The following is a 25,128-nucleotide window of genomic DNA, read 5'->3' as shown; positions in this document are numbered from 1 at the left end:
GCAACTCTGGCCCCCTTCTGCTGCCTGAGGGACACAGGTATCCTTCCTGGATTCCGTCCATTCCACGGAGCCATGATGCTCCAACAGCTTTTGTCACACCCTGCTCTAAAGTTATTCTGGTTAAATGAAGGCAGCAGACAGAGACAAGAGACCTAAGAACCAGCTATCTCCATTCCCTGCCAATGCCTGAACCCCACAGTGCACATACATCTCTCAACCCTACTAGAAGTGGGAACCAGGAAACAAAGCCATAACCAGAGAAAAGGATTTTGTGGCCTGATCCTAAGTGATAAGACCTATAAATAGCACAGTGGCATTATTTGACAGAGGAAGCTCTTTCCCCAAGTGCCTATGAAGTGACCCTTGTTAGCTCAACCTGCAAGGCAGCAATGCTGTCTTGGAAATCCAGCATTGCTTCAGCTGCCCTTTAAGAGCAGGAGATGACAAAGTTCTGGGTAATGAAATCCAAGGATGCTTTCGTCAATTAATTATGGAGATAGCTGAACTACACAAGCCCCATCTCACCCCCTTCATCATTTTTGCTGCTCAATATAACTTTAATTAATCTTTCCTTTGGCAATTTGAAGGAAGGGTGAGCACGCTGCAAACACCCACTGAGTATTAAATTGATTTTCTGTTTTATAGTCCTCTTTCCCTCCCTATTGGTCAAGCTGTGATTTGTGCCTCTTCCCTTGGAGGCATTTTTTTCCATGCTAATATAATCCAAAGCCCCAAGCAACAATTGCATCCTGAAAAGTAACACTTTGCACAGTCCATTGCTTCAGCCCAGCCTCTGCCAGCACGGAGAAGATTCTCTCTTGCGTCCTTTTCTCCCCCCACCACAAAAATCCAAAGCATACCTTCATCATTTTTGCCTAAAACCTGACAATGTTATTGTCCTAAGTAACTAAGAGATCAAGTCCCTGTAGTTTCCTGCCTGCCATTTGTAGCAGTGCATCTCAACTACCAAAGCACTAAAGGAAAGCCTATTCCGCTGGAAAACACGACCTCCTAGCTGAGGTACCAGGCTGTCTCTTGCTGACAGCAGGAACAAAAGCTCAGCTGAGGTCCCTAATAACTTGCCCTACTCTCAGCAAGAGACAGGACCCCACCGTGGGCTTGTGGGGCTGAGAGCAGGGTCTTTAGCAGCAAGCACACCCCAGTGCAGTAAACCAAGTGCAGCCCAGCTGTGCAGCAATGGAACAAGCTCTTTTCACAGGACCTTCTCCTTTGCCTTGTAGGGACCCCAGGCCTTGACTATCACCAGTCAACCATTTAAGGCTGAGAGTGGTTAGGGGTCACCTTCTTACCCCAGCACCACCTCAAGGACAGGCATGGAGAGTGGCTGCCAGCAGTTTCTGTCTCAGGAATTCAGGTTCCTGTTCATCACTACTGGTTTTGGTACCATGAGCTAGGAGACCTTGACCTAAAATATTGCATGTTCCTCAGTGGCTGTCCCACAACACTTCCTGAGCCTTATGGGCACCAGTTCCAGTCTTCTGGGAGGAGACATCCAGGTCAGACCTTTTCCTCAGATAATTCCCATACCATGGGACTTGCCCTGGATTTATTCCTCAAAATTAAGATGAGAAACATAACCTTAGAGATGACAGAAGAAAATTTAAGACTAAAACTCTTCTAATTTCATTTGGAATGGCTCAGTGGCTAAGCACTGTCCCCCCACTGAGGACATTTCATTTCAAATTGCATCATTTGGGGAGGGATGATTTTCCTTCAGGTGGCCAGACACACAGAGGTGTCAAAATCTCACTGTTCTCACCCCAAGCACTGCAACAGGGGAATAGGTGACCCCAAACAGGCAGAAAATTCACTGCTACCTGCCCACCCACAGAAGAAATTGGCTCAAGGCAAAAATGACCAGAAGTGGAGCCATGAACTGAACTGCATCCTCAAAAAAGGAAGGTAGAAAGCAGGCCTGCTTGGAGCAAACTTTAAGGCAGGCTGACAATTTAAAACCACATGGTCCTGGATGAAAGGAGGCAGTTCATGATAGATCACATCTATTCAAGGGCCAGACAAGGAAAGCAAACATAGGCTCATTTTACTCATTGTTCTTTATCCACCAGCACCAGGAGAGGAGTGCTGCAGCACTGTTGGAAGAGAAAAAAAGAAATGGACAGCAGGCAGGAAAGAAACGGGAGCTATTTATGGAGGATAGCTAACTTGAGCTGTTTACAGACTTTCCCTCTGAAAGCTCAGGGATGGGAGGGTGGGCAGGAGGGTGGTTTCAGCCATTAAAAATACAACGTGAGAATCCATTAATTTTCCATAGAAACAATATCGTCACAGAAGCGAGACAAATCCGATCAGTCATGCAAATGTGCTGATGTTAAATTCTCAGGCCTGGGTGGGGAATTTGGGTTGCCAAAAACACCACAATGAAGAGATCAGAATGAGATTAGAAGCCAGAGTGGCTGTGGCACTGACGGCATGGTGGGGGGCATGAGATGTAACCAAAGGCACCCCAGATTACAGCAGACTTCATGCCTTAAGCCAGGCACAGGTGTCCCAGCAGGAAAGACAAAAAAACTCTTCCTTGCATGAGATCTCAGGAACCAGGCAAATGCCACATTCCTGCTCTGCAAACCAGCAAGGACCACAGCTCACTCCAGGGAATAAAGGGCTCAGCAACCCACAGGACTGGGGCCCTCACAAGCTGCAAAGACACAGCATCAATGAAAAGCAAGAGGTGATAGAGGAAACAGGTGAGCATAACACAGCAAAGCACTAGGTAATTCCAGTTTTGGAGAGAACTGTCCCAGGTTGGTGTCAGCGCTGTCCCAGGCACATGCTGAGCTGTGGTGAATTCTCAAACACAGCATTTATGTTGTGTTAATAAGGGGCAAAATAAAAAGTTTATTTCCCCTCTGAAGAAACAAACAAATAAAAAAACCCCTCAAACCAACAACCAAACACAAAACAAAAAGAGGCCAGCAGACTTGATCTCCTTTCTTCATTCTTCTCTATAAAAATCAAACTTTACAATCTCCCTGGAGGGAGATACTACACATGAAAAATTACAGTGGCACCCTGAGCAGGAGGAACGGAAATCACTCTCCCTGGCAGGGAACACAGCCCTTCCTTGCTGTCCAGTCACCATCCTGGACTGGCCTCACCACAAATATTTAGGGGTTAAAAGTTGCAAAACGAAGTTCTCCACCCCCTGTAATACACAAAACATTGCTAGAGTAACACCTGGGACAAGGATGCTTCCAGGTGAGTCTCACCACCAGCAAAAACAGTCCAAAGAAGCATATGAATAAAAACAAATGAGAGGTCAAAACACATCACAAGAGCTGTTCCACCCAGGTTCATCCACCAGTCAAAGTATCAGTATCTGTCATCACAAACAGCTGTTTGGTTTACCTGTTCCTTTTGAAAATGCATTGGTTTTATATTTGAGGCCTTTGGTGCTACAGCCAGGGGAATCCCCTCCACACAAGGGCTGTTTGTGCCCATCAGGTGGCTGCTGGTGTGCACAAGCCTGGGGAAGGGCTCAGCCCACCAGTGTCTGAGAAAGGGCACTCACACCACACTATGCACCTCGGGGAAACTCCTTGTACCACCAACTTGCCCAGAAACAGGCATTTACCAAGTAATTCACCTTGGTCACTGAAACCAGCCCTCTAGCGCCATGTAATTCAAAGAGGTGGCTTCCCCAGAAGAGGACAATCTTGCAGGATACAGTGGCACCCCAGATGGGTACTGTGCTGGTAGCTCAGCACAACACAGCCCACAGCACAGGCTGCTGAAAGGATTCTTGGTTCAGAGACATACTTGTTTCTAGAACCCCTAAAATACCACATGTCGCTCTGGCCATTCCCTGTCTATTTAAACTCCTACAAGAAACCTGAAAAAACCTGGTGATTGCCTCATCATATATACAGAGTAAACAGGATCTCGTGTCCCCTTCTGTGGCTCACAAGGCTCACCAGCAGCCTGTTCAAATACCTCTCTGGATTTGCACCTGTAGACACACCGCAGAGGACAGAGCCAGCCTGCTCCAGCAGGCACTCTTCCAGTCTGCTTTGCAATGGTAAGTGCTACAAATCTGGTAGCAGCATGCCCCTCTATAAATACTGCACTGTGCAGACAACCCTGTGCAGCACACAAAATCACAGTGCTGCCCTCACAGGAGAGGTCTGCATCCTGCCATGGCTTTCCTTCAAATGATTCTTTCTGATGTCCCAAAATGTTCATTGCTTCCTCACCCTTTTCTGAGTACCACTGCCATAAATGTTCTGTTCTTGAATTTCGGTGTTACTGTTCCACATCAGCTAAATTCAGTCACCCAAACATCTACAGCAACAATCACTGATTTCTCAGTGACTCCCAGCTTGGTCTATCCCATCACAGTTGGCATGCATAAAGTCAAAGCTCTCAATATTCAAGGGCATTTTTATTGTTGCAGCCATGCACACCACATTGAGCATCTAGGACTGTGCGGCAGCCGAGTCCTCCCAGTGTACAGAGATCCACAAGGCTTCAGACTTCAGGGGCTGTCATAGCTCCAGTTACAGAAACATCAGTTTTGAGTGCAACTTCTCACCATACAAAATTGCTCTCAAGATTCACACCCAAAAGTCACAGAGGCCATAGTTTTCTGTTTTCTTCAACAAGATCTCATTACTCTCTGCTCACTAAGATTGCTCAGAAAGGTGTAGAATTGTGCACTGATCAGACCTCGGAGTTTTAAACTAGGTTGTTGATAGACCAGCATACAAGTGAAAGACACTAGCAAGGCATCATGCACCTCATCATCTTTTGACACAATAGATCCTGCACCAGCAGTGAGCAGGCAAGAAAGCAGTGAAAGGTTAAGTGTCATTACCTCCATTCATGTTATTTATGCAGTAGGTGCCCATGAGAAGTTGGTCTTTATTGATACATTCTTTAACATGCTAGTTCTGTTTCACTTCAAGCACTTAACTACATCTGGGTGAGGACATGTTCTCACTTCCCAAGCAAGCCAGCTGCAGCCCTCACTCGCTCAAACATCAACGATAAAAGCCTGCTCAAGAACATGCATCTGTTTCACGCATGGCTCATGCAGCTAATTTAAACAGTTTCCATATGTTGCCAAAGAGCTGTGACCAAATGCCACTTGCAAATAAATGGGAAGATTGTCTGGCTTCCACAGAAAAAAGTTTCATCTTGGAGCAACAGCTCCTTTGTTCCCAGGTCTCCCTGGGCTTCTCCAGCCCCTTCTGCAGTCAGATGTTGCTGACTGGTCCAAACACTGCTTCCTCCTGGGATCATGATGCTGCAGCAACACACTTTACAGATCACAGTGGGCAGACTTTGGAAAAGACCTGTGATGAACACCTCAACACGTGGAAATCATAGACTCATAGAAGGGTTTGGGTTGGAAAGAACCTTTAAAGGTCTAGTTCTAACCACCTGCAATGAACAGGGACACTTTCAGCTAGATCTGGTTGCTCAGAGCCCCATCCAACCTGACCTTGAGTGCTTTCAGGGATGGGGCATCTGCCACCTCTCTGGGCAACCTGTTCCAGTGCTTTGTTACCCTCTATCAGTGTAACCACCTCCTTTTCTCCTTGATCCAGAAGAAGTTACTTACTCATAGGACAGTCATGCTTTTTGCTCAGTCCTTATCCAGACATTTCCATTGGGCACCAGGCTGTAACTGCTGGAATTGCTCAAAGCATAAATGAAGCTCTGTGGCTCCATATAAGCTATAATTTCACGTTTTCACATTTTGCTGTGACACCAGAAGCTAACATTTCATTTCTAATGTATTCACAGTGGCTTTCTTCTCTATTCCAGCCTGCCAAGAGGTCACTTGCCATATTATAGCTAGACTACATCCAAACTAATGGTCTCTAGATGTGTAGATGGGAGGACTGTCAGTAAGGCCTTCACTCAGGGTTACTGCTCTCCAAGAGGTATATCCAGTCAGAGAAGTATACAATCAACATCTCGATTTGGAAATGGAGGGGAGGCTATTAGAAGGATTAAAAAATTTGAAGGGGAAAGTACACAGATGCCACTATTTTCCTTGTCAACAACGGCAGGTTGCACTTGCACCCCAGGGAAGTGCAGTGCAGAGCCTGTGCCTACTGGAACTGGCCTTGCAGAGTAAAACCCACATTGTCTCTTCAGACAGAGCTTGCTGGAGGAGGCACCAAACAGGTGCCTCCAAGAACCATTCAAAGATATGTTTCTCAGCCTGTCGTGAAGAAGTGATTATTTTATGGTCACAGAATCCAGGATAGAGCTGGATGTCCCAGATCTCTACCTCAATGGTCCACTATCAGACAGACCATCCACTGCTGGCCAGCTCCAAGATGCTGGAGTTCTCCTCCCTTTCTTGAGGATGGAGGGTGTCTACTCCTTGCCACTTCACCAGGCAGAAAGGGCAGTTGGACCAAGTGGGATATGAGAGCATCCAGCTCCACATTGCCTTGCACGGGGGGCTGTCTCCCATTGCCCAAGGTAAGGGGATCCATTCTCACCAAAGCTATCCTACTCCTACATCTAGTGGCCACCTTGCAGTATCTCCTCCCTCTTTGGGGAAGTTGTTGGGGACCACAGGCACAGTTAACAGAAAATATCCCTCAAATCTGATATTGGGTGAAGCACATGAAAAATTACTCATACAATTGATTCACATGTTTTCCATCATTCAGAAATTCTTATGCATAAAGGGGAGACATGGGATTTGCACATAACCGACTTAGACAGCTGCAGATTTCCATAGGCACTAAATGTCTGCAGGCAGAAGCCACTCCTCGTGTAATCCCATTAAACAGCTGGAATGAATGAAAATGCTGTGCAATTCAGCATACTAACATCAGCCACCTCTGCTTCCTCCACTGTTAGTGCAGGGTCCTCTCCAGTTCAGCCTCTTCCCATGGGTCCAAATTACAGGAGTTATTTCATGCCCTAAACTCTGCAGGAAGCCTGGAGCACATGTGAGGCTACAGTAATGGAAGACCAGCATCAGAAAGTGCTAGGAACATATCCAGGCTCTCCATCACAGTCGTCTTTGCTTTTGGGGATATCATTGCAGAACACTTAATTCTTCTCATGAACAGAAATCAGTATACTGGAGATTGGGAATAGAATTAAAATCAACACACTGCCATCTCCAAAGGCAAGATGGTGGAATTCATACCAAATATAATTGCTAGTAGACTGCAGGTCCAGACCAGAATCAAAGGCTCTGGAATCAGGAGGATCTTGGGTGGAAGCTGTTTGCCATTTAAAGGCCCTTCACGGCATTTAGCACTGTATCACACCACAGCAGGTGTGAAGAGCCAGCATAAAAATAGAGTATTCAGCAATTTGAAGGAGGCATCATTAATCCTTCACCTCCCAGGGAAGGCCGGAGACACCAGTCTGAGCTCTGCTCCCTCAGGCATCCAGCAGAAGATGACATTCAACAAGGCTTATGCTTCATGCATATGCAAATATTGTCTACCTTCCACACCTCCATTAACTGCTAACTCATCCTTAGTGCTCTCCAGTCACACTTGATTGCCAATACAGGAAATCTCCTACAACTTCACGGAAACTGGAGGGTCTCTCAGGGAAGGTTAACTAGAGCCATGACTGTCCAGACAAGCGAGCAGGATGAGACAAGCACATGCACAACAGAAATACCATCAACTGTACATGCTATGCAGCTTGCAGAATTGCTCATTCACACTCCTAAAGGCAGCTGGGTTTATCTCTTTACTTCCCTTCTTCCTTTCCAATCACTTGTTCCTGTGGCCTTTCCTGTGCTACCACAAGCATTCAGAGGACTGGAAAGTAAAAATCCACTTGGTTCTGAGTAAAAACCAGATCAGTCCCCCTTTGTGCTCAGTTCCCACAGTTCACTGATACTGGGAGAAGGAGGATGAGAGGAAAGACCGTCTTCCTCAGCAGCAGCCCAGCTTTAAATCAGAATAAAGTAGCCATGACTGCAGCATCAGTGGACATGGCTGGGTCTGAGAGCAGTTGTTGGACCCTTAGGCAGTGGGTGGACTTCTACCTCAGTAGGCCCATCCCTCCCTTTCCAGCTTTGTCCTGAATACAAAGGATCAGTCAGAGATACTCATCCCAGGCCTTCACAAACATTTGTAAGATTACATTATAAATATTCAACTATATAAATATAAATCATAAGCATTTCTGCTGGCCATCCCCCTCTGAAACACCTCAGCTGCACCCTGTGCATTAGCCTAGTCTGTGTCAGAGCTCTGCTCCCCACTTTGTGACAGCAAGTACTTAGCACTTCTGCAAGTGATCCATATGCTCCTATGCCAAACACCCAGTAAAGCACAAAGCTAGCAAGGATCTTTTTCCATCCTTGCTCTGCGTGTACCTCCCTGGCTCTGCAAGAGAAGAGAAAGGATCCGTGTCCAAATCAGCCCCTCTGCCCCACCGCTGGATCCATTCCTGAAGCAGCGTCATGCAATCACATAATTAGTGATTACCACAACACGTAAGCAGGGTAGGGTTGAAGGTAAAAAAGCAAACTTCAATTTTGACATTTCTCAGCTTTAATAAAATATCACTACACAGACAAGTTCTTCCCCTGACAAGCTGTTTGTGCCCTCTGGAGAGCAAACAGTCTTGTGTCAGGAGTGTGCCTGTCTTTGAAGTGGGACACTGCAGTTTGACAAAAGCAGGGAGCAAAGGTGAGAGGGACCAGAGCTGCTCTGAGGCTGTTGCCAGGGTTTAGCGGTGCCAGTACGGTCTCCGTGTTATGCTTGCTCTGAGACAACGAAGCCCTTTATTGGCTCAGGCTCTAAAAACACTTTCCAGCCACAGGCAGACTAGTCAGGGAAAACTCCAACCCAAAGAACTGCAAAATAGAATCTAGTTCCTTTCCCACAGCTTTAAGTCAGGCCTTATCATCAGCAGCCCTGAGCATCAGCAGCAGGCAGGGTCACCAGCTCTGCTGGAAAAAAAAGGAAGGCACCAAAATAGAAAGTGGCTTGTTTACTGCACGACACTTGTCCTGGATTAGAAAGAGGTGGTGCTCAGGTGTTTGCTCCAGTGGCTGCTGGTTTTCAATCCCTCCTGCTCCTCCAGAAGGTGCTATGGACAGGGGATTAGCTCAGCAGGAGAGCCTGAGGGAGCAGTAGCAAACCCCTTTCCCTCCCACCATTAGCACAAAGGATGAGGAGGGAGATTTGCCTCTGGCTCACCCTCTCAGAGCCAGCTCTGGATCAGCAGAAAGCAAAATGCAGGCACTTTCCAGAATGGCTGCCCCCATCAAAAAACATTCCCAGCTATTGTAACAACCCAGCAGCAGCAGATCTGTTCCTCCTCCTGTCAGTCATCCTTCGGCAGCCACATCAACACCCATCAAATGCCAGTGTTCCTCTGCATGGTACACACCTCGCACAAGATTAAAAACCACCATAAAGCACTATGGCCTAACATGGAGGATTTCAAGCTGTGCTCTTCTGATTCCCCTCCAGATTTTGCACAGACCTGCAGTACAGTGGGGAGCAAACCATTATCCACTCTTCACGTACATAGGTGCAAGAGAGGACGGAGCTCCCTCACCATCAGACACTGAAGAGCTGAAAGCAGGCAAATCCACTGGTAAAAAGGGGCATTACATGGTCTAGCAATCTGAGGATGTTGAGAAAAATAATATTTAAGGTAGCTCTGAAAACATAATTCGGTTTCCAACATACTGTATTCCTCAAACAAAGCAACTAACATGTTGGTTAGGCAGCATAAATACAGTTCACAGTGTTCTTTAGCATCAAAGCTGTCCCTACTGCAGGACATGGCATAACTGTCACGCAGGAACTGGGTGCCACTGGATAGGGAACCATTATTTCCATGGCTGGTGATGGCTTCACATGCTAAGTCTGGCTTTGTTTCCTCACCACGGGTCAGAGAGCAAGGGAGTGGAGGAACACATCAGTGTACTTCTCTGGGCTTGTTGCTAATACACCCTTTTACACCCACACACCTGAGGCTGAAAATCTATCATGACTCATGTGAAACCTCATCTACTCCACTAGTCCTATATAGAGGACAAGCAGCCACTGGGAAAGTTTGGGGAAGAAAACCCAAGGAACTTCACAAATCTGAAACAATATATAAACCCCAAACTACTCCCCTGAAGAGGGAAACCAATGCACTACACTAAATATACCTGGTTCTGCCATCAGCAGGGAATACTGAGTACAAGCTACCCAAAGGACTTGCACTGCCACTTCATGCTTGCCAGGTGCCAGCAGAATGAGGGCAGGGCGAGAACTTTCACAAGCTAAGAAGTGCCCCATCCACCGCTCTTTGAAACTGCTCTTCCTGACTCACCCCTAGCTCCTAAGCAGAATTCGAAACCAGCTGAAAGCCAGTTATAAGTTCATATGATCTGCTGCAGAGAAGCACTAAGCAGTTTCCACAGGGTGTGGAGCATGGCTGCCTGCTACTGCCCTCAATGTTTCCCCTCCTTTTCCACAGCCAGTGTGATCTCAGAGTTCTTAAAGAAAGGATTTTCCTTCAATAGCAAAGGATGAGCATTTCCTGCTATTAAAAATAGCTGAATTCCTCTGAATCTCCCCGAGACAAGAGCCAACATGTGGGAAGCCTTGGTGTAAAAGGGAACAAGAATGGAAACAGGTAGGCAACACTAACTAAACCCCTGAGACACCAGATGCTCTGACTCACAGGTGAGTAAGAGAAGAGCACAGGGGTGCTGCAGTTAAGGTCTGGCACTTCTTGTTCCAGCAGGCTATGGATGCTAAAAACTTACACAGGTTCAAAAAGAAAGCAGATGGAAGACAAAGCTATCCAATAGCATTAGAGACAATGAGGCATCTCTGGACAGGGGTTGTGGAGTTTACTGCAGTCAGGGAGACTTTCTGGATGTACCACTCTGTTTTACCCTGCTTTTCCACACCTCCTTTGGCATTTACTGCTGCCCCAATGAAAACAGGTTATTGAGTTGGTTTTGGGGCAGATCAGTCATTCTTAAGTATTAACAGTACATTTCTAAGGGCTCTTTTTAGCTTTAGCAAAGCTCCAAATATAAAAGAACAGATTTATAAAAGTCCTTTAGAAAGTATTTTCCGAGTGCTTATCCATGCCTTTTGGCTCCCAACTAACTTTAAAATTCTGGCCTGAATTGCCTTTGGTGAAAAAACACAGTTTTATAGAGGGTCTTTAACAAAATGGCAGGATGTTATCATCTCTCTGGGATGATACTTCTAGTAGAGACAAGTCACAGTAAAACATGCAGTATGTTGGACATTGAATGACAGGGCAAATTCTGTAAGCAGGAAAGAATAATGTGGTTACCAGCTGGGAAACTACTGAAGATGCAGAGCCACAGACCAGTCTACATGGTTGGAAAACCCCAACTCCCACCACTTACAGTTTTATTCTAGCCCAGCTCATAGAGCAGTAACAGGCTGAATAATTTCTGCTAGCCCCAGAGCACACAAATGGTTTCAAGAGTGGAAAGGTGTTCAAGGACCTTTGCTTTGAGGGTCCAACTTTCAGGGAGCAAGAGAGGAAAAGGGAAAATGCAAGGCTGAAATCAGCTCAGACACAATTCAGCTGGGCCAAATCCTCCAGCAGTGGAATTTATCCAGAGCTTAAAGCAGTTCTCTGGGACTCTTTGTCACAGGAGTGTAGGTACTAACAAACGGTAGCTGGGACAAAGGGAGGCAACACACATTTTATTAGTAAAAAGTTAATCGGCTTAAAGTGTGCAACTAAATAAGCAAAGCTTACATTAAAGTGACCCACCAAGAAAAGATGCCATGGAAATAAAGTTATAGGAAATACAATATAGTCTCTATGTTCTTTTGTAATCCAGCACAATAAATATTCATGATTCTGGGTTAATGGGGTATACAGCTCTCAGCCACCACAATAGTTTTTTGTTTATTCTCAAGACCATGAACTTTGGAACCATGAACCTGAATTTCAGGACTCTGTATTCACGCATGTTAGCAAAATTCAGGGCAAGGCAGGGGGATGGAGACAAGGCCAGGACCTTGGCTTGTGACAACGTAACAGAGTTTGCTGCAGTTTTTGACAATGAGTAACAAGAGCCCCAGGATGCACAGAACTTCTGGTGTATCCGTCACCCTCTCTGCCTCCACACCAGCAAAAGGAGGAGAGAAGAGGCACAACCCCATTCCTCACTTCCAGTCCATTCAGGACACGGCTCATTCCAGAGTTTCCCTCCTCAGAAGACAATGGCATCCTCAGACCAGCCCTTGAGGAAGCTGCTGGCATCACATGGCAGCACCACAGAGGAGAGGTCCACTCCTCACACAGGAAGGAAGACCTGCATGCCCCTAAACACAATCCTTTGAGCTTTCACATCAACTGAAAGGACACTTTTGCATTCTGAAAACAGTCCTGCAGGAAGAGGTCACCAAGCTCCAGTCCTGCACTCACCAGATAGAAAATGCCATCCCAAAGTGGGTTTTAAGGAGTCCCAAGCCTCCCTAGCCAGGCCCACATCCAGTTGTTCCTTTGATGGTGCCACCCTCTGCTGACAGCAACATTACCAGCCTTCCCTTTGCTATGAGACTTCCAACCTCTCTACTCCAACCTGCATTAACATGTACAGATTACAATGCCCCTTTCAAGGTATGTTAGGAGCCTTTGGGGTTAATGAAGGACATGTAGAAACTTTAAAAAAACAAAAAAACCCTACCACAGACTCAAAGTTCAAAGCCTTGAAAGCAATAAGAGGAAAACAACTTTAAACGCTTGATCGAAGGCATTTTAGACATTTTAATTTGTTGTGTTTTTTTCCTCACGACTGCTTACAACCAAAAACAAAGACTGTGATCCAGTAAGGTCTTCAGCAGATTTCTGGTGTATTCAACTCACCAAGTATCCACCCCCTTTCCCTACAAAAACTTCCAATTACCTTCTTCGTCTTTCCCCACATACCGTAGTGAACCATGAAAGCAAGGCTTCCAACAGCCTGGCACCAAGAGCCAGGCCCTGTTTTGTTGAGAGCTGAGAGCACAGCTCTCCACTCTGCACCACTATGGATCAGTCTGCTTGGTCTGCAAACAGAACTCATATTCCCTCACTGACCCCTCAGGGTTTAATTGCCTGTTTTAGGGAAAGCACAGCCTAAGATTCGTAAATAAATAGGATCTATTCTTCACACACCTTTCTTTAGGACAATCTAGATGACAACCCTTGCCACAGAGAGCTCTGTTTCTCTGTTTGGGCAAAGCTGATCATTGTGATCTGCACTAGGACAGGCAGTGTAAAGACCAACCACAGCTTAAGAATACACCTTCCTGTAACAACACAAAACTCTAATAAAAACAATAATGCTCCCTTAGATTTTAAGCCTTTGATGCTTCACAATTGCAATAATTCAACAAAGGACTAGCACAGAATATTTATACATAAAGAAGAGGAATTTAGCAAGAACTATGGAAGCTGAGAAATTAACACAAAAGATGGAAGTGTACTTTCAGAAAGAAAACCATTTCTCCAACTACTGAAATATCTGCCTTGAATCACAGAAAGGCTCTGTCTAAAAATCAAGTACATCAGAAAACAACAACAGCCTCCTCAAAACCGAGGTATCTTGCTGAGAGTGCATGTATTTAGCGTTGTAATATTTGTAATATTTTATCTTTGCAATAGCACAGAGATGGCTGTCCAGAGGGAGAAACACACAAATGTGCACAGTAGGAGGGGAACCGGCTGGGAAGGAAACACTTTCCCCATTCCCCATGTGGAATTTTGCACTGAATGTCCTATTCCTTCTGAAACAGGGGACACCCCCATGCCTCCCACTCAGATCCAAGGCGATGCCTCTTCCCCCCACACTTGCCACAATCTACCTTAACAACAAGCCTCTGGGACAAGCTGAAACCTGGCAGGTCCTTCCATTTCACCACAAAAGCACGAGGATCCAGCCACTGCCGTAGCCCAGGAGGACAGAAAGAGCAGGCACACGTGATGGCTTGAGGGTCTCCCCATTTCACGCATGCTTGCAAACCCCATGGCAAATGTGTCACACCTCTGCCAGGAGATGAGGGATTGTACAATGGGCAGAGAGAGCAAAAGATGCTCTTTTCAACATCAAAACAAAAGAGGGCAGCCAGGAGGTTTTACTCCTCATGTCAACATCCTATTACCAACCAGCAGTTTGCCTTGACAACAAAGCTTTCCAAGAAAAGGCAGAGACGTGGGCACTTGAGCAATGGCCTTAGGAGATCCCAGCTCTTTGCCCAGGAAACAGCAAAAAAAAAAAAACCAAACCAGCATATCATGTATCACCTTCCTACTGAAGCATGACAAAGAGGAGAATATATGGCAAAAGAGGCCAACGAGGGGAAAACCAGAAATCAATAGGATCTAACAGAGCGTGACGGAAAATCACTTCCCTCATAAAAAGAGGTTATTTACCAGGTTAATGAATCTTTTCTGTTCTGTACTTAGACACCCAGGAAATGGAAGGGGTCACAGGAGCAGTGTGGGTGGGAATGAAATCCCTAGAACATGCTTTCAAGAACAATCAAAGGTTAGAGATTAAATCCAGGCAGCGGTCAACTGCACAACACATCAGCAGCTTGGTACAGCTGCAGCTCAGAGCCTCACTGAGAAAAACACTCTTCCAACATCAACAGCACAGCAAAAGGCAGGCTCCTCTTCCAGGGCAAAACCAGCCTGACAGGCCACCCTGCCCCCTCAAAGGGTCAGCCCCAAGAGCCAGAGCATCTCTGCCTGCTTGGGTCAGCAGTACCAGCATGGTCAAAAAAAAAAATGGTCTATGAATCTCTGATGTAACTGCAACAGAACCATGGAAAACGGACTGCACCAGAAATCAGACCGTACAAATAACATAGACAGCTCTTGGCTGTCTTCTCAAAACTCACTTTTATATAAAGTTCTGTTCCTTACCTTTGTTGGAAATGCACAGGCAAACAAAACAACAAAGAAGCATGTGGGCAATGGCAGGGTACAAGACCTGGTGATCACAGAAGGCTGAACTAGACCTCTGGAGTATCAAACACATCCAAAGACAGATGCATTTGGGAGCCCTACTGGCAGGCCCCACAAATGAGGCACCGACCCTTGCTGCTTTATCACTTCCCTGCCCACATGTAGTTTGAGCTACTAACAATAAGTGACCCAAGGAATAGATCTACTTAGGTCCAAGGTACTGCATGAGGGAGATGCAGGTGCAAGAGTTCCATCCTTTTCCTAAGGCCACTGAACTTGTAGGTCACTACACTGGGTTCCCCCACTGCCTGCAAGAATCATTTACCAATGGACGTTTCTCAGTCTGGGCCCTCTTGAATCCAGTACAGCTCAAACACCTCTGCCATGCAGCTGTACAAGCTTCTCCTGTGGCAGCTGCCCTGTATACTACCCACTACCCAATTTCTGCAACAGAGATATGGATAATTCAGCCAGAAATGCCCTTTGTTACTCGTATTTGATGGAGTCTCAGGTTAGATTCATTGCAGAGGATAGCTGTTCAAGTCAGAGTTCCATGTCACATCATCTGCCTTCATGCCCAAGAAACTACACCATAAGCTTCAAAGCAGACCTGACTCTGGCATTTCTGTGAGTTTTGACTTGGCAAGTCTAGTGAATTTAAAGATTTTTATATCTGAGGAATTTCAAAGCAAAACCAATGCCTTACTGAAGCAATACCTTCATCACACACATCCTGCCAACATGCACAGCAGTGTGGACAGTCCTCCACAGCAGATGTCTGTTCCTGGAGCTGGGACAAGCCCTTCTGTCAGGTAAAGCCACTGTTAGTGGGAAGAAGGGCACAGTTTGTAATTACATCCGTCTCTTTCAAAGTCTGCTCTTTGAAATGAACAACCTCCAGCAGGTCCCACCTGAAACTCAGCATGCAAAATGCCAAACAAACCAGCCAATTTTGCCACAGTTCTGAGCAAATGAAAGTGCTTCTAATTAGGCAATGCTGCTTGCAGACAACGCTAAGTTCAGAGTCACACTGATGAGGAGCGTGAGACTGGCAACACCCACTATGACATGAAAAGTGGAGAAAGATAATTCTCAGCACCCAGTACAGCATCAGTCAGCCTCTTCTAATAAGGAGGCAGAGGGAGCCAACTGTACTCCAGCAGCAACTCTCAACAGGAAGAGATAAAGCACTCAGCAGGCTTAAACTTCTGTCTCAGAATACTGTGGTATGGTTTGCTCTGTGAACACCATTGGGGTTTGTGGGTGGAGAAATTAAACAGATGCTTTTTCCTTGAGTGCTGACATACATTTACATGAACACAAAATGACTTGAGAGGATGTGAATTTCCATTCACATCTAAAGTTGAGCTGATTCATGGACCAGCAGCAGCTGTGGGTCTCCAACAATTTGTACCACTCAAACCAGAGGCTTGAGAAACCAGGATTTACCAGTTGCTGGTATTTCCTGTGGGCTTCCTTCTCAACATGCAGTTAGAGATTTCCCTCCATTGCAGGCTGGGCTGACACAAACTGGCCAAGAAGGAGCAATCAGTCATTGAGAGTTCTTTAATCAAGGGCTTCCTTGCAAATTTAAGAAGTTTCTATTGACAGGGAGTCTTCCTGTTCAGGAAGCACTAGAATGGGTCTGAACATCAAAGTATGCTTGGAGATCAGCATTTCTGGAAGCTCAGCTGCAACAAAGGATTAAAAAAACCCAAAAACCAAACAAACCCAGAAGACCTAGCAGCTGAATCAAAACAACAGCCAGTTTCTGCTTAGTCATCTATCTCTTCTGAGTACTGAAATCACATTTCAGCACTAGTTGAAAGTGGTTTTGTTGCAGCTTAATACCTGCAATACTTGTGATCCAGGACAACAGAGTCATTCAGTGTCAGAGGTGCCTCCTTTCAGCCAAGCCTGCCCATCTCCAAACCAGCATACAGACTACCCTGTCAGGTCAGTGTCCCCCCAGTCCCATCATCACCTCCTCAGCACAGACAGCTCTGCACTCGGAGTCACAGAAGCCAGCCCTACAGTCCCCTCCTATTTCTCGAAGGGAAGGGGAGCAGGGCAGAGCAGCACAATTATCACAGCAAACAGCCTGTGGCACACAACTGGCTGGTCAAGTGCAGCACAGCAGGTGGATTCACAACAGGGCTGCTCTTGGGTGAGCAAGGATAGAAGAACCTACTAACCTCTGGGAGTTACAGCCAGGATGGGAGAGGAGATGTGGTTACCCCACAGCCTTGGGGAGAAGGCATTGCAGGACACCTGAGGCAGGAAACAGAGAAGGATCTGAGCAATTCTCCAGGCAGGGTTTGGAGAGGGCTTCAGCAAAAGGGAGATAGGGGAACACCTGAAATGAATCTGTAGAAAACACAGAGGGAAGCAGGCAGAGAGCACAAAAGTTTCTGCAGCAAAGGCCATGGGAAAAAAGAAGGAAATTAAAGTATCAGGGGAAGCAGGTTAGAATGTATCAGCACATGGCACTGTCAATTTCCCAAGGACTACTGCGTGAGCCTAAGCACATTGCAGTGGGTATCTACAGCCACACAGCTCTTCCCAGACCGGGCCAGAGGCTGCTCACCTGGGAGACACCCACAGGCACAGTTTTAGCAGCAAGAAAGAGGTGGGTTACCAGTAAATGCAGCAACTTCTTGTGTTAACCATCAGCAAGAGCAGGCACACTACACAGGTTGGAGCAGGAAGAGAATAAAATCTCCAAGCACAACTACAAAGGTATAATGTAATTACCCAAATGGAAAGTGCCTCTGACCAAAATCCTCAGATTTGTGGACTTTTAAATCCTGGAAGAATTACAGCACAGATTCTAAATGCCTTTGTCTAGGACTCTGTGACTTACTAATCTTATGCTACAGAACAGCTGAAGAACAAGCAGCATTCCTTGATCCCACCTGTGCAGGATGTGGTCAAGGGCAGACACCTGTGAACTGTACCCAGACTACAAAGTTCAATAAAAGCTCTGGAGAAGTATCCATGACAACTGCAAGCACCTCTTCCCCACCCTACCAGGCTTTTTTAAGCGGGGGGAAAAAAGAAAAAGTCCTCTGTCCTAAATTTGCCCATCTTCTGTCCTGTTCATCGCTAAATCCCAAGGTGTAGGTATAGCACAGAGAGTTACGACTCCTACAGGCCAAGCAGATCCAACACACCCCAAGAAGTGTCAAAGATCAAGCAGGATTTAGTCAGATCCCAAGAAGACAGGTAAACACTGGAAGGACTTCAGACCCAAATCTCAAGTCACAATGATCACAAGGTTTTGCTCTCCAATTCCCCAGGCCCTTGACTTCCCTACTCAGGAGTCTTGGGTGCAATAAAAGGGTTGGTGGTTATTATTTCTTTAAGCCAGAGCTATTAGCTTGTGCTCAGCTAGGATTATAATAAAAGTCACCTTAAACCTTCCCTTTGAGAAGGAAGCTCCTGCTGCAGCTCTACCCCACTGCAAAACACCTTCCCAGTAACAAACAGCTGCATCACTGAAGAGTGACTCCAGCAGTGTTCACCCCCCTGTTTTCCGTTCTGTCACTGCTGTCACCTCCCCAAAGCAGGTAAATTAAAGACTGAACAGTCTAGTCTCTCATTCTTTCCCAGACCACTCAAAAAGAGTCAGTTTCTTCCTTGAGTATTTAACCCTTCCTGCAATTTACCAGGGAAAAAACGCAAGGAGAATGATTGCCAGTGAAAGCTCTCTCCTTCCTCGATAAAAGTTTCCATCAACACAGCATTGAGGAATCCACAGATTGAGTCATGTCCCAGACTCTTCTCCCAGAGCATTCCTATAAGCATTGGTGGCAAAGAAAGGAAGCTTTCCTTTCTGGAAGGCCATATACCTTCTAACATCAGGAGACCAGGACTCAGCTCCCAGCACTGCCACCATCACAGGGACTGCCCTTGGGTAAACCTATAGCTCCCACGCTCTTCTACAACTCAGACCCCACACCAGAGGACTGGTACCTTCACCACAGCTGCACTGCCACTTTCTATACAAGCCCAGAAGCTTCAAAGCTGTAGAGAAAATCTGTAAGATGCAGATGAGATTTCTTTGCAGGATTCTGTCATTCCCAAGCAAAGGGCAGGTTGGCACACACTCTGCCAGTGCTCTCACCACTGCCAAACTAAACAGGACCACTTGCAAGATTGCAGGAAAACCCTTGTCAAGAAGTGAGTGGGCTGGATCCATAGCACGGCCTGCAAAGAGCTTTCTAGTTGCCCTGCTAACATGATGGATCCATGCTTCCAACAGGGGAAACAGCATCTGCCTCCCACTCAAACCACAAGCAACATTCAAATGACCCAGACTTTACAGATGCTCTCTCCCCTTTCTCATTTGATTACCCCCTCGAGGCTTTCAGTTCCTAATAGCAAATCCCTCAGTAGCCCACAGAAATGTCTGCACCTGACTTCAGATGTTTGTGCCACAGCCACAGCCCGAATGAAATGTGTAGTCTCTAGAACAAAAGCCACTGTGCCTATACAGAGGAAGAGCTGTGAGGAACAGAACGACAATGAAGCACAATTTACAGCTCTCAGGACAGCACTCAGTGTGAGAATTCTAAATGCATGGGGCATTTAGAAGTTGGTCGATCAAATCAGCAGGTGGAGGAGGAGCAACGATGCACAACAATATCCTGTGATGGACAAGCAGCATCCACACTTGAAGGAGCAGTGGCTTGCAGGAAAAGATGAGCTATCATTTCCAAACTGCTTCTCTAATAACTTTTCTAGTGATAAAGAAACAGGAGATATGGGATTGCTGCTCAGTTGATGCCCCTTCACACCTCTTGCCTCAGTTCTTCCCCTTTCGAGCACATTTCCTGAGAACTCCACAAAATCCATGGGGACTAATCACCTTCTAGGGGCTATCTCTCTGCCAGAGCCCTGCTCTGTTTTGCAGCCTCCCCGCTCAGAGCACTGCAAGCAACGGCCCAGAGCAAAAGCCATGGCAAGATCAAAGTCCCACGGAAAGAAGCTGAGCTTGATTGCCAGGCTCATTTGTACCTATAGGCAACTCCTCCTTGGTCCAGCTCTCCTCAGCAACACCAACCCTCCTGAAGGACTCTTGAGACACATGGAGGCAGCAGGAGCCCAAGTCCCCTTTGCCCTCTGCCTCAGGAGCACATGGCTGGGCAGGCAGCTCTGCCAACCTCTTAATGCAAACACCTGCACAGAGAAACACTGCATTTGACCTGGGAGTCAAGACATGAAGGTTGGCCTGTGTCCTGCAGACTTGGTCAGCCTGCAGTCAGAACATGTCACACCAGGATGAACTGCCTAAAGCAGAGAGAAACAGGACTCCAACACAGAACACCCTCAATAGACCCTTCCCTGGAAGACGAGCTATTGCACTGCACCTCCAGCTCACAAAAGGCAGGAAGCACCATGCTAGGAGCCAAAGTACCAAGAAATCAAGATGGTGAGACCAAACTGCAGCTTTTTCTCCCCACCTGGAAAAGAGCCTCATGGCACATTTGGGCTGGCAGGAAGGGATTATCAACACATCCAGAGGTTATTCAGTGCCCAGCTCTCCCCCTCTTATTTACACCTCCCCTGCTCCCCTTGCTGACATAAGTTGGATGATACTATCCCCAGAGGTCACTTTGAACCTCAGAGGTTCTGCTCTTCACCTCCAATTAAAGTTTGTACAAACTTGCATCTAAATAACTACCAGAACAAACTACAGTCTATTTAATTCCTTTGGTTCCAGTTTGTCTGAGGAGTCTCAGAAGGACATGCTTGTTTTGTTTTGAAGGCATCCATAGTTCCTCCTGCTGCCTGCCTGTTACACAGCTTCTCTCAGACCTGCACACTGGCCTGGGTGTCCTTAGCTGGATCCTCTGAGCAGATTCATCCAAAGCACATGTCAGGTTTATGAAAGTTTTCCATCTACTACAGAGCAAATCTGGGCAGGAACCTTTGTACTGTTCCCTTTGAAAAGCTCCAGTGACCTGCTACAACATTCAGCAAAATCCACTCCACAGAGCCAGCACTGCTACCTTCCCTGGCAACTCAACCTGACAGTGCTGCCCTGCCTCAACTGCCCCTTGATCAGCCATTCAGGAATCTCCTTGTTTCTTTCTGCCTTACAAAAAGGCAGGAAAGCAGCCACATTAGGAAAAGAAAATCCCAGATGAGTGGAGTTAAGAGCTTGAGCAGCAGTGGAGTTATGGCCCATCAGCTGAGCCCTGGTAACTGGGTATGTGTTGATACCAGTAGCTCAGTGGTTGCACTGCTTTAGGAGGTTACTGTCCCTCCTGCCTTGCTGCAGGAAGTTATTACATCCTCCACTAATGCAACAGAGAGGAGCATGTGCCAGGCATTCCACTCCCAGTCTAGCAGAACAACCATCGACAGTCTGCACTCAACCTCAGGGCATGAGCTGCAGGGGTGCAGAACTGCCAAGCTTTCATGTCATAACCTGCCAGATTTAAATCCATCACAGCCCCTGGGCAACAGCCACAGGAAATTAGAAAAAATAAAAAAAGATAATAAAAGGAAATAAGTAAAGCACTATAGTTTGAACAGCTTTGGAAATCATGTAAGAGGAGCAGCAGCTTGTCTTCACAATGGGCTAAGAGCCTGCACACATTCTGCAGCCACAGGACCATGCACGGGAGCTTGTGCCTACAGTGGCAATGGAAGCATCACCACAAGTCTCACAGTGCCAGCTCTGTTTCCACAGACCACCTGTTTCCCCTTGCAAAACATACCAGACACCTGAGCATTTCACAGCAGGTCTGCAGCCACTGCCCTCGCCAGTCATGCTTCTTGACAGATCGCGATACTGTCCCACGAGTGGAGGAACTCAGGCCTAAGGAAGTTAAGAAGACTAGTCACTGCTATAGTTCATCAGGAACAGAGTGCGACAGACTTCCCATACAGGCATTAGACAACAGCCCAGACAGGCCCTCTTCAAGAGACAGCCCTATTAACGGTGTCTTCACCTTGTTTTACTAATAGAAATAGATCACTTATTAATCTTAGCTCAACTAACGCTTTGAAATGGTGTTTGCAGCAGAGAACACCTGCCTAGCTCCACTAGGAGCTGATGGTCTAGGATAGGAAGAAGGCTGCAAATGCAAGGCACAGTCTAACAGGGTCTAACATGGGGTACAAGCCTTGTTTGGTTTGTCTTGGGCTAACTTTAAAAATTGGAACTATTCAGTGCACTGAGAGAGGTACATAGCATGTAAGGAGTGTCCTGCTCCCTAAGTGCCCTGCACTTTAGGTGGACACAGCCACACAAAGAGAAACTGGATCAGAGAGCCTGGAAATACAGCCAGTCAGGACACACTGAAAGAACCAGAGTCTCTTTCTTCTACAGAAAACAAGACTGAAACTTGAGAAAGCTGGTAATGGTGCTCACCAGTGCAGGAGGCTGCAGCAAAGCAGAAGGCACTGTACTGTCCTCCACACATGCACAGACTGGGTGAGAAAGGCAAACTCAAACTGCAGTACTGGAGCCTCAGAAAGCCAGAGCAGTGCTGGGCTAGGGTGCCTGGCAGCTCCCACCACAGACAGCTGTGTGCCACCACTGCCAAAAACACCAGCCTGCTCCTGGGAGGAAAAGGAATCCTTTTCCTGTGTGACCTACAGGTCTTGTTCACTCCTCCCTTTCTATTGGAAAGAAGACACTGGAAAAGCATAAAAGGCAAACACTGAGAAGTCAGAAAATAATTTCTGTGATTGATCCTGCCTGAATTGAATTAACAGGAATAATGCACACAAAGTTTTTCTGCCCACCACAAGAGGAGGTGCTGATGTAAATGAACGGAGGCTGTCCTTGGCAGTCCAGGGTCTTTTCTGTGTGCGTACAGAAGTGAAAGGGAGAGAACTTGGGAAATGAGGGGACTGCAGGAGAAAAAACTAAAAGGTCCTGCAGTGAAGGCAGGCAAATGGAAGGCTGGGAAAATAATTTTTTTCCCCTTTTCTGCCACAGATTCCATGTTAGATGTAGAGAAGTCAAATTAAATAAATGTTCTCTGTGTGGTCTTTAAAGGAGCATTCCTCATCCTCCATGTACTTGCTCTAACAGCAGCACCCAGCAGTCACAAGGGCAAGTGAGGCAGCAGAGATGATGGCATAATTTTGAGGAGAAAACAAGGATAAAACATTTTCAGATGGGAAGGCCAAAGCACTGTACCTCAAGCTCTCCAAGTCTAAACCATAGCTGTGTCACTAACAATTAGTTTCACTGGAAAGAGAGATCAGTTCATTACCATTTAGAAGTAGACACAAATACAGTAAAGCATGTTTGGGCTGGATCCCATATTCATTAAAAAGAATTAACCTCCCCACACACCAAACCATATATCAAATGACAGACAGCTTGCTGATCAAGGGAATGTTTTGTGCAAAAAGCACTCTCTGGAGAGGACTGAGCTGAATTTTGGAAGGAAACCCACCACACTCAGCCTACATATCGGGCCAGCTAAACTTGGTGTACCAGGCAGAGAAGCTCTGAAAGACATTACATTGACAGAGCTCATCTATGTGAGCAGATACGGCTGCAAGTACCACAAAAGCAGGCAGGAGAGAGCTGATAACAAGAGAAGCTATCACCAAGGAACACTGAGGAACAGCTAGGAGCATATTCAGGGGGCAAAGCCTCAACTTAAAGAGACCAAGAACACCACACACAAAGAAACTCCTTTCTTTTTTCGACTCTTACAGTATTCAGAAAACAGGACTTCACACAAAGTTATCTGTAAATATAACACGATTAACAAGGCATCAGTTGCCAACTTCCCAGCAGAGAAGCAATTCACAAGACTACAACATTCTCCAATAGCTGGAACCAAAACGAGTTACACTCACATCAAGAGTACCTCCTAGTTTTCCAAAGAGAAAATCCGGGTCCATATTGTCTTTAATTTACGGGAATTCAACATTAGTGATGACAGCAGCTCTTTCAGAACTCAAACAGATAAAAAGCAACGAGCTCAGAACCAGCAGAGTGCAGTCTGACAAGGGAACAAAAAACTCCAAGAAAAGGATGGAGGGAGCAGCTGGAGGCTTCCTGGAGAGGATGCGGTAATTTGCGCACAGGCAGCAGTGGAATACCTGGCTGGCCCGGGAGTGCGGGCTGTGTGCGAGGCGGGTCGCGCCGGCTCCCTACCGCGGGGCGCCCCGGGGAGCCCCGCCAAGCGCCGCCGTGCTCCCGCCGCTCTGGGGCACGCACCGCAACTTCGGGCCGGACAGAGCTTGGGACAAGCTGCCAAAAAGCTGTGAAAATGCACAGAAAAAGCCAAAATGGTTGAGGGCGAGGGGGAGAACCCCCAACCCCAAAAGGCAAAGCACGGCCGGGCATTGCCCTGGCTTTGCAGAGGGAAAGCTCGCGTGAGAGGGAGCGGGACAGGTGGGGGAGCGGTGTGGGAGTGTGGGGCGATTTACAAAAGAAGCGCCAGGCACAGCCTCCCACCCGGGACTGCAGCCCCCCGGCAACGCGGGCAGCGGGGCGCAGGCTGGAGACAACCAGAAGCCTCCCGCAGCGGCGGGCCGGGGGCAGCGCGGGAGCTCGCCGGGTGCCCGCTGGGTCTGGGAAGGCAGCGGGATGCCGAGACGGCTCCCGGCCGGGCCGGGGGGCTCCCGCCGCCGCCGCCGCCAGGTGAGCCCGGGCACGGTTCGACCGGGCGGACCTGGGCTACCGAAGAGCGCTTCGCAGGGACACCTGTCCACAGCCGCCGTGCTTCCAAACTTCTCCCAGAGTTGCAGCCAGCCCGCTTCCCTACCGGCTTTGCAAGGGTCGCGGTACTCCATCAGCTCCTCCGCCGTCTCCGGTTCCCCCAGCGTTAAGGAGGCTCCGGGCGCGCCCGTCCCCGCGGCCGGCAGCAGGAGCAGGGAGAGCAGCAGGCGGCGGAGCGGGGCGGCCCCGCGGCCCATGGCGGCGGCGCGGGCGGAGCGGGCGGCGCGGCTGCCCGGGGTGCGGGCACTGCGCGGCGGCGGCGGCGGCGGCCCCGGGGCCGCGGGGGGCGCCGCCGCTGCCACTCACGGCGCCGCCAGCCAATCACGGCCGCGCCCGCGCCTCGGCCCCGCCCCGCGCCCCGCCCCGCCCGGCCCGGCCCGCGGGGGAGCCGGGGCGCAGCCGCTCCCTCCCGCCGCACTTGGGAGCGAGAGCCCCAGCCGCAATAATAAAGTACATAAAAAAGGTAGAAATTATTAATATTACGATTA

At 47.6% G+C, this 25,128-nt stretch overlaps 1 protein-coding gene across 1 annotated transcript in view; it reads right to left on the bottom strand.

Annotated features, from left to right (window-relative positions):
• TLL2 (tolloid like 2) overlaps positions 1–24,837 on the bottom strand; it is an 85,960-nt gene extending 61,123 nt beyond the window's left edge. Inside the window, exon 1 of the mRNA XM_039554274.1 lies at positions 24,687–24,837. Coding sequence (XP_039410208.1) covers positions 24,687–24,837 — 151 coding nt within the window. The remainder of the gene's footprint in view (positions 1–24,686) is intronic.
• Positions 24,838–25,128: the final 291 nt, after the last annotated feature.

The sequence above is a fragment of the Corvus cornix genome, chromosome 6 (genome assembly GCF_000738735.6).
Source record: "Corvus cornix cornix isolate S_Up_H32 chromosome 6, ASM73873v5, whole genome shotgun sequence".
NCBI lineage: Eukaryota > Metazoa > Chordata > Aves > Passeriformes > Corvidae > Corvus > Corvus cornix.
Note: the sequence above shows the minus strand (reverse complement) of the source record. Positions and strands in the feature narration are given on the sequence as shown.